Below are 9,735 nucleotides of genomic sequence, written 5' to 3'. Positions count from 1 at the left end.
ACCTTGGTCAGTGAATTTGGTCTCCATGTATTTTCTTTGGTTCACACAATAGCATTTTAGAAAGGACTAACACAAACTTTTTTACTTAGAATGAATTCATTATTATTTAAGTATCAATATAGTTTTTATAATAGTTATCAAGAATTCCCAATACCAGGGGAAATAAAACATAGCCACATGCTTGGCTATGTTCAGAGCTTTAGCAAGCCTCTCCATCTTTCAGCTGAACATGCTATGGTGGTATGTGTCAGTACAGTTGAATAAATACAAAATAAAGCAAATGCTAAAAGAGATGTCTCTCTGTGGGCCTGGAAGTGCCTACTGGAGAACCACAGCTTCCTCTTGCTGTTCCAAAACCCCGTTGTGAGAACTGTTATCTGGACTGGGATGCAGAGCAAGGAATACACGGTCGTCAGAGCAGCAATATCCAACCAAGGAGAGACTAAGGGCTGGGGGAGGGTGCGATACCTGGTACTGCAGCCCAAGACAGCAAGCCCTGCACTCATTTCTTGTGCAGGTCAGTGTCAGTCCCAGAGCCCCATTGAAGGCCATGTCTAACCACAGTGACTAAAAATTAAGCTGCCTTCTTGCAAAGCCCAGGAGCAATAATGAGACTGACACATTCCTCCTACCATTTTCAGAAAAATAAAGTGAGTCATGCTACTATTGAAATAAAATCTCACATAAATAACACTAAAAAAAGACAAACTGACATTTTCAAATACTCCCAAGCAGGGTCTTTCCTCCCCAGCTGTTGTGGTTGTGGTCCTATTCCCTCACAAACTGTTCTATAAAAGCCAGGGCAGGTAAACCTGAATCCAAATGGCACTCCCAGAGTCAGGAATATACATCTGTCAATCTAGGAGAGAAGGAACATGTTTCTGTTCTGCTCTGCTCCAGTATTTAACCTGGGAGCATGAGGGACAGAGTAACATACAAAATAATGAACCTCCCCCAAAACAATAGCTCTCTATATCCCTAGGTAAGATCCTTGGCCAGCATAAACTAGATGCTACAGATGGAGAAGTGCCCAGAGGGGAGAGCTCCACATCGCTAAGGACAAGAGCAAGTCCTTTTTATCTAAGCTTTTGCCAATTAGAAAGGGGAGACCACAGTCCCCAACACTTCCCTTGGCTTCCTCATTCCCCTGCTCTTTTGCTAGGTGTCACACTGCGAGACTGCCAGCCTGGTCCCTTGGTGGGTAGTGGTGGGTCTGACTGAGCATGTACTCCCCCATCACCCTCCTGGGCTTGCAGGGCTCGCCAGAAACACAGCAAACATGCAAGAACTGCACCCAGCTTTCCTGTCAGACACAGACTGCAGGGCTCCTACACCAACGGAGTCAGAGGAGGGTTTGCTACAGAGACTGAACCTGGCTTGGGTTACAAATGCTGGCTGTTGCATGACATGGGATACAATTGGGACATTAGACAGCTATTGGAGACAGCTCTGTTGCTTCATGCCAATGAATGCTTTTGCTGCCATATATTCTTGCAAGAGCCCTGCCTGCTCCTGCCTTGCTGCAGGTTCAGGCACACTGGGAGATGATGTTAGAGTTGCAGTCTAAGGTGTGAGTGTGGCTTCTTTTGCAGTTTTCGGGCCCACAGCCAGCAGCGGGTGGGCTGACCAAGTCCAGGTAGTAGGGGGACTTGAGGAAACGGCGGTACGAATCCTTTTCCATGAGGGTAAATATTTTCCTTTGAGCCTCATCAAAGCAGGACAGTGTAGGCTCCAGCATATTGTGGCTTGTCTTCTCCCGCGTGCATGAATCCAGGTTCACCTGTGGGCCAAAGGGACAGTGTAATTAGAACCTGTCCCAGAAGTGGCTAGCATAGGTAATGGAAAATCCAAGCATCTCTCCGCCAAGTGTGCTTATCTGCCCAGCTGTCCTTGGGGGGCAGATGTCTGAAATGGCTGTTTGACACCCCGTAGCATTGGCAGAATCTGCACACCTGGATACCAATGCATCCCTTCCGTAAGATGAACTGTCAGGGAAGACTGACGCATACCCCTCTGGGATGCAGCCAGCCACGAAACGCAACTGCATGGGAGGAGCAAGAACACTGGGAATCATATTCTTCTTGGGCTTCTCCCATTTGAGTATGCAGATGGGATGGCCACAAGGTTGTAACTAAATCCACCTTCTCTCTATCCAAGTTTAATATGGAAGCAATAAAAATGACACCATTTACTTGCTAACTAGCAGAGAAGCAGCACCCTTCAACTCTTGTGAAATTACCAGTCTCTACGACCCTGTGCTGCTGGCCTAGTTCAGAATTCAGGGTGGTATCTTTGCCCAAGAAATGTTCTGTGCACATACCTCTTTTGTTGCCTGCACTGAGATGAACTCGTCATAGATCTTTCTGGCCTTGGAGCTGAGCTTGGCCGGTGACTTGGTTTTCTTGTAGTCCTCACAACTGACCCAGAACTCGATGTTTTCCTCACTGTACTCAGATTTGAGAAAGGCACGGAAAGCAGCCAGTCCTCCTACAAATTGTTTAGAGAAAAAACAGATCAGGTAGGAGAGTTGGTTCCTGGATAGTTGTACCCGTGAACTCCAGCAAACAGCAATTCTGGGTTGTCCTTCCCAGAGCTGGATGAGCAGCTCCCCTGGAGCTAGCAGCAGGGATGGCTGCCTGCCTCAATGGCAGTTGCTCGTGCAGCTCGTGCCTGTTGACGGAGCCTGGAATTCAGACAGGCCCCACGGGGATGTCACATGTGGGTCCCCAGCTCCCTGCTCTCCCACTGTGAGACTGGTCCAGTGTCTCAGCCAAGAGAAATCAGGCAATTCACATGTTCCCAGTAGGCCCTGAGGAGACAGCCAACAGACACCACAGTCTCAGGCCATGGGAACTGCACAAAGGAAACCTCAAGGACATCAGTGTGGCCTGGAACCCAGAGGAAGACAAAGTCTCCCATGGGCTCAGTTTCTCCACTTTTTTTGGTTCTTGTTTAACCCACTGTTAACTGTGTGCTGCAGTGTTGCACTCCCCTTGCACAGGGGATAAACCAGTTGCATTCACAAAAAGGACAGCTCAGCTACAGGTCAAAGCCCCGCTCTTGATACTTCGGGATTGTCCCTGGGATTTCACCAAGGGGACACTTCACCACCCATCCCAGAGGCCTGTGTGGCCAAAAGAGGTACTGTGTGCTGCTAAGAGATATAACATTCCATGCCACCTCCAGAGACTGCTCACAGCACATACACTCAGCAGCAGAAGGGCCCTCTCTACTTACTGTCATGATGGATCAAGTTTTCCAAAGAGTCCGCCCACTTTCTGACTTCCTCTTGGCTAACCCTAGAAGGAGACAAAGGGAGAAACATAGGGAAGATTTAAGGGGCATACAGAAGAGACAATTTTTTTTGCTTTGCACCATTCGAAAATCTTTTTCCCTGATTGTTCTAAGAGCATACAGAAAAGACCAAGAAAGAAATGTCTGATTCCTTTAGAGAGACCCCTGAGCATCCCAGATCTAATTACAGAAATTCTGGTTTGCAATCCCTGGTACCAGCCAGAAAAATTGTTGGGGACTTTGTGTTTATTTTGTGACTGGCTGCATCTCTTGCTGGCGCACGGACCTGGGATCGCTCTTACAGGTCATACCATCAAACTCCAAAGAGCTGCTTTCTTTAACCTGTCAGGGGAACAGTAGCTGGGTCTTGTAATGGCATTATTCCCCTGCAGAAATCTTTCCATTTGCATATGCATACTGAATCACAGAAGTGTTGGCAGAAAGGGACATCTAGTTCAACCTGCTGCATGGAAAGGGACTATCAATACCTAAGAACTATTGCCCCACTAGATTCAAGCATGGTTATTGGGGAGGTACTGGGAAGCAGCAGTAGAAAAGCTAAAGAAGTTCAGCTCAGTGAAGGAGTAAACAACATGTTGTAGCCACCCTGGGCTTAACTACATGGCAGCATCTGGTCTTACCTCTGGCTTGAAGATATTTTCTCCTTCTTGCCCTGGGAAAAGCCGTAGTCACAGGAGTCTGACTTCTGCAGCAAGAAGCCCAGACGATGCTTCATGTCTTTGGCACTGAAAGAAACAATTCAAGAACGAGATGAAGATAATGCATTACAATTCCCTCTGCAGTGTCCTCACCCACAATAAGCTCCTTTAGCTTTACTCATGACACAAATGCAGGTCGCTGCTAGTGCTGACTTTCCACTCCTCACATAATGCACATTTCTGTTGCTAGACAAACACAACAAAGTCAAAGAAGTAATTTTTCACGTTCAACAGTACCATTTTCTTGCTGAGAAGGTCATCAGCCTGGAGGCGGCCTCGCAAAGGGGGAGAAGCTGCTGTTTTCCTACTGTTTGTTTACAATTACAGTATTATGATAGAAAGGCACCACTGCACTGTAAATGTGTCACTTCTCCTTGAGCTGATTCACACAGCTACCAATGTCTGGTTTTTACACCCTTGCTAATCCTTTCTTGCAGCCCCTGCCATCTCCCTGCCTCATCATTGATCTACAGGAACAGCAGGGCCATGCCAGGCCACACCACCAAGCAGCTGCCTGTGACACAGAGAGAAGGGAGGAAGCAAAGGGCTCAGAGCAGGACTGTGGGGGGAGATCAGGGGCTGAGCCACAAGCTTCACCACAACCAGCCCAAACTAACTGCAGGCTACTCCCTTGTTCCACAGCAAGCTCCTCACAGATGCATGCTTAATTTTTTTCTGCCTTCCAGCATGCCCAGGACAATCATTGCCTAATAACAGCATCTAGGTATACAGCTGGTATTGCCCTCAGCATGTCTCTGGATTTCCTTCCAGTTTAAGAACTGTAGGAGGGGATGAGTAAACCAGTCCTGCTTGCTCAAGGGTGTAAGCCCTGGCCTGCTGCATGGTGCAATGATAGTGTAAGCAGGAAATTATTCTCCTGTTCCTCAGATCAGAGCCTGGAGAAGAGCGAGTGGTTGTGTAGGGGCTGAGCTCTGCTAGCTGCTCAGCCTCCCAGCACTGCTCTTTGCTCCGGCCATAGCACCCTGTTGGAAGCCTCAACCATATTTTATCTCACTACTTTCCTGTGCTCATAAATGTTTCCTTAACAACTGCAGCACTAGGGTGAGAGTGAAGGGAACTTAGAGCTTCTATAGAGCAGGGTGCATGTGATAAGGGCCAGGATCCTGGCCTTGCCCAGGCAGATGTTGGGTCCTCTGCACTGCCAGACTCAGCCGCCTCGTGCTGTCATGCTGCTTGCCCCTGGAAGATGACTGCTCAGGTCTTCAGGAAGGCAGCAGCAGGGGGAAACAAGACGCTGCTGCTTGCAGTGGGTCCCACAGCTCTGGGAGAGAGGGATTTTCTTGGGAATCCTGGACAGAAGGGTTAAAAGATGTGAACTTCCCCCTCCCCCCCTTTTTTTTCAAATGTTCTTTTTTTTTTCCCCATCAGATGTTCCTGCAACTTCGGGGGGAGGGTGTCAATATTTCTTCCTTGCATTTTCAGCCCTTGTTTTCAAATCCACCATGAGTGGGATCTTTTTCTCCTAGATGGGAGCAGGCTGAGTCTCAGTTTGCTTTTTCCCAACCCTCTCCCACTGCACAGCCACTGGGAAGCAGCTTGAAGGCATGAGGGGCTGGAAAGCACTGCACCATCAGAGACCCATGCAAGTTTGCATGGGCTGGATGAGCAGGGACTTACGTGAGAATGGTGCTGTTCTGGGGACTTGGGCCACTCTGCTGCGGGTCTCAAGGCCCCATAGCACCTGAAAGGGAGTAACACCCCTCCATGAGAGCTCGTGGCCACCTTGCTGGCTTAGAGACCCCCTCACACTGAGTTGCAGGGCAGGCCATGCAGCCAAGGGCATGTTTGGGAGCACAGGGATGCCTGGCTGGCACCGCACACGGAGGTGCAGCCAGATCATGCACCCATGTCATGGGTACAGTTCAGCCCTTCCTGATCAGCACAGCACACCAGGAATGGCCAGCCCCACACCAGCCCCACAGCACTGTGCACCAGCGTACAGCCTGCCCTGGGTCCCTCATCACCCCTGCACACCCTGGGAATACAGTCTGACCCTGCACTGGCTGGTGCCGCATCCAGATCCGCGTTGCCCTGGGCTGGCTTGCAGCCCTGCCTTGTCCTGCCAGGCTGGTTTTCTGCACTTGGGATGCGTTTTGGAGAATGACTCTCAGTTCTATTTTTTTTTTTCCCCATATATCTTTCCTGCCTTCCTTCTCCCTCAAAAAATCAAGAAAGGAAAATTCAGCAGAGAAAGGATTCAAAGGAGAAAAGGGGTGCAATGCTTGTGGCAGAAGTAGATGACAGGAATATCAATATATAGCGATGCTAAGAGCTGCTTGTTTTGCTGATGAGAAGGATGGGTTTAGAGTTCGCACAGCTCAGTACAAAACCTTAATGCAATTCTGCTTCTGACTAACAGAAAAAAAACAGCCTGTAAGCAAGCATTTATATCTCATCTTAGAAAAGCAGCAGAGCTGAATCTGCCACGTGTGCTTCAGACACCAAGTTCAATACATCAGCCTAACAAGACCATTAACAGATGCTCAGAAATAAACAGTACCTTTTTAAGCAAGTGGCTGGCAGCGCAGCAAGTCCCTTGCACATCTTGCTCCAGAGGTTGGTTCTGTATTCCAGGAAAAACAACAACGCAGGAGGCAGCAGAGGCTGCGCGTGGGTCCCTTGCGTCTGCAGAATTCAGTCTGCTCTCTGAGCCAGCTGCGCTGCCTGGGCTCTGTTTTATAGCCTAGCACAGACAGCCCAGCAGCACTAGGTGACCCAGTCAGGACTCAGCACAGCAGCAGCACCCATCCCCTTTTTGCCCACCCAAGAGGAAGAGGGTGACGTATAAGCCAAGACGAAGGAGCGAGTGGGATTGAAAACCTTACCAGAAATAAAGCTTGGTGTCTGGCTGCAGAGGTGGATTCTTTTAAAAGGGCAGAAAGAGCTTTGGGGGCTTTCCTCTATTGCAAAAGGTGGATGGTGAAGATAAAAGCTGGAGATTTTCAGAGGGGCACAGATGGTAAAAACGGTCAGAGCATCAATTCCGAGGAGTGAGATAAGCTTTGGTGGCTCCTCAGTTTATTTTCCCCTTCTATTTAAAGCAACCTGGAGAAAACAAGACAAGAATTTTAAACACAAAAGGTTCCTATAATCCCAAGAAATGCAGAAAACAGAGCTGTAAGAAAAGAAGAATGTAAATCCATCAGGGAATGACCCAGGCAGACGAGACTGTCCTGTTTAATTCTAGAGGCGTGGGGGTATATGCTTTTGGTGGGGCTGAAAAAAAACCTCTGAGGGGCATACTGCTACTGGAATCTAAAATGTGTGTGTCCTGGCACAAAAACAGTTGGGGACAGCTCATGTACATGTGCACAAAGACAGGAGGAGGTTAGCAACACAGCTGCCTTAGATGTATTGCATTTCATCCTCATCAAAAGCCAGACCTTGGGAATCAGGAGTCCCTGAGTCTCCAAGGGAAGATGATTAATTAAAACAATAGGCATAACTATGCCTGCCCAGAGAGGAATTTGCAGCAGTGTTGAAGCTACTGTGTGCTAAAGAATGAACCTGTGAAACCCCTGGCTGTGGGAATGTTTGGTGGTGGCTGCACTGCCTGGCTCTGCTGTACTCACAAGGGAGAGCAGAATGACTTCAGCTACCCTACTTGTCCTCAGCCCTTGGAGGGTGCAGAAAGCAGTTGTCTCTCTGGAGAGAGAAAGTTGACTGGCATTTATTGAGTTGCAGCTCAGCACAGCCTGTACAATCATTATGGAAGAGAGGAAAGCATTGGGCAGACAGGCACTTGCTCCTGCTGTGAAATAAGGAAGCTTCATTTCAGCAGCAGGCTTACTGCCCACGCCACCACTGCTCCCTCTCCCCAGAAACCCCTACTCTGCCCATGACCTGCAGAAGTTGCAGGGTGAACTTTTCCCTCCTGTGTCTCTAGAGCCTACAGCCAGCAGCATGCACAACCCAAATCCCAGGCTAGTTTACCTGCCTTGGCACACTGTATCCTCTCAGATTATTAACTGCTGAATTAACTCTAAAATGCTTTTGTACGAATGTGACTATCCTGTTGCCAAACCTGTGGCACATACCTGCAGGTTCTGCACTCTCTGGACTGAAAATTAGCTTCAGCTCAGGGCAGTAAAACTTTGAGTGAATGCCCTTTTGTTTTTAGTGTTGGTGAGTTGACAGCACTTGTACGGATCTGTAGGAAGCAACTGAGCACTGGCAGAGTTGGTGCCAAAGCTCTCTGCTGTCTTCTGTTTGGGGAGAAGAGAAGCCAAAGGGCAGAATATAGCCTACATGAAAAAAACTAATTAATTAATTAATATTTAATTTTACTCTCAAACATGTGAAATGTGTTGTATGCATGTTAATCCCAAGGTGCCATGAATGCAGCACATTTATTCAAGCAATTCAAGAGCTCAGCTGGCTGACATGGCCAAGGTGTCTGCAACCTCTAACCCTGACCCTAACCTTGGCAGCCAGAGCCCGACCTCCTGGCTCAGGAGGCTCCCAAAGGCTGCTTGCAAGGGCAGGGAACCTCTGTGCAGAACACAGAAATCCTGCAGTTTCTCTGCAAATTGGCATGTAACCAGATTTCGGAATGTCACACTTCTCTGTGGATTGTAAGCATGTTTGCTGCATGGCTCTAATGACACTCAAATGCTGGCTGGTGTTGCCACCATCAAGTCACCTTCTGCATTCCCCAACTTCTGTGTGAGCAGGCTGTAATAAGAAATTTCTAACACTGCCACCACAACAGCCAGCCCAGAGAGCTTTGCAACTAAGTCCATCCTCTGTGGACTGTGTATGCAGACTCCTAGAACTGCTGCAGTTGAAATTTCGCTTTTTCCAGTTCATTAATACAGACTGGTTCAGTGTGGTCCCCATGAGAGGAGTTTGGGTTTGTGTGCTGTTTCTCCTCTAAGCTGTGTTTCCCAGCTGTTGCAGTTTAATATCCTCTTAGCTGCTCCAGCTGGTCCCCAATCAAAAGTACGCCCTTCCATCTCTCACCCTTTATAGTCAGCCTCTTCTCACAGGGCACAGACTGTGCTGTGCTCAATACCAGTCTCCTCCTCCCTGCCAGTTAGAGAAGCAGCAGCTCACGCCACTTCTTATGCCTATCACGTCACCTCTGGCTCGTTTCACCTGCAGCATGGAGAACTCAGCAGTGATGATGGGCTGGGGGCTCCCTGGCCAAATGCATCTCTTGGCTGTGCGGTGCTTTGGAGGCTCACAGGAGATAAAGGATAGCAAACGTCTGTGGTGCGCACTGTGGCATCCCTCATCCCCCACCCTACCTCCCCAGGCAGCTAGAGACAAGGCTATGGAACAGTGGGAGCTTTCCCTCCCACCATCACTGCTGGGGAAAGACGTCACACACACATGCTCACCCCCATACACAAGCGCGTGTGGGATGTGTCCCTCGGCTCCGCTGCAGCCAAGCAGCAGGCCGTGGGAGGAGGTAGGGAGCACGGGAACGCTGCTTCAGCGGTCATTGCCCAGAGCCAAGCTACTCCAGGCTGTTGCCCTCCTGACAGCACTGGGCCCTCCCGCCTCAGTCCCTTCTCATCTCAGAGCAGCGTGCTGTGGGATGCATGAGCGCACAAGAAGATGGCTGCTTTGTGTCACTGAAAACAGGGAAGGGCATGACATAGGAGCTGTGAGGACGTGCTGCTGGGCCAGAGCCTCTCCTGTCACTGCTGTCTTCCCTGGTGTGCCTTCCAGAGGCTAACAGTGGCCCACTCTTCCT

At 49.2% G+C, this 9,735-nt stretch overlaps 1 protein-coding gene across 3 annotated transcripts; it reads right to left on the bottom strand.

Moving 5' to 3' along the window:
- Positions 1-1,146: 1,146 nt before the first annotated feature.
- RGS4 (regulator of G-protein signaling 4) lies at positions 1,147-7,228 on the bottom strand. 3 transcript variants are annotated; one of them, XM_010012297.1, is made up of 6 exons: positions 7,189-7,228; positions 6,860-7,079; positions 3,936-4,040; positions 3,238-3,299; positions 2,321-2,487; positions 1,147-1,780 (listed from the first exon to the last, which is right to left on the bottom strand). In XM_010012297.1, the coding sequence occupies exons 3-6, from the start codon at positions 4,028-4,030 to the stop codon at positions 1,529-1,531; spliced, it is 576 nt and encodes a 191-aa protein (XP_010010599.1). In that variant the 5' UTR covers positions 4,031-4,040; positions 6,860-7,079; positions 7,189-7,228; the 3' UTR covers positions 1,147-1,528. The 3 variants fall into 3 exon arrangements, with proteins under 3 accessions (XP_010010599.1, XP_010010597.1, XP_010010598.1); XM_010012295.1 differs by lacking the exon at positions 7,189-7,228 and adding an exon at positions 6,535-6,740 and having other exon boundaries at positions 6,860-6,907; XM_010012296.1 differs by lacking the exon at positions 7,189-7,228 and having other exon boundaries at positions 6,860-7,184.
- Between the last annotated feature and the right edge of the window lie 2,507 nt (positions 7,229-9,735).

Source organism: Nestor notabilis, unplaced genomic scaffold (genome assembly GCF_000696875.1).
Source record: "Nestor notabilis isolate BGI_N333 unplaced genomic scaffold, ASM69687v1 scaffold23103, whole genome shotgun sequence".
Taxonomy (NCBI): Eukaryota; Metazoa; Chordata; class Aves; order Psittaciformes; family Psittacidae; genus Nestor; species Nestor notabilis.
This window is presented reverse-complemented; position numbering and strand designations above follow the sequence as displayed.

Bases quoted from the DNA above. Each gene is read 5' to 3' on its own strand.
- RGS4 (XM_010012295.1), bottom strand. From the start codon at position 6,578: ATGTGCAAGGGACTTGCTGCGCTGCCAGCCACTTGCTTAAAAAG. The intron at 3,300-3,935 runs GTAAGACCAGAT...GTCTCCTTCTAG, and splicing joins AAAATATCTTCAAGCCAGAG to GGTTAGCCAAGAGGAAGTCA. The intron at 1,781-2,320 runs GTATGTGCACAG...TTTGGCCCACAG, and splicing joins CAGTGCAGGCAACAAAAGAG to GTGAACCTGGATTCATGCAC.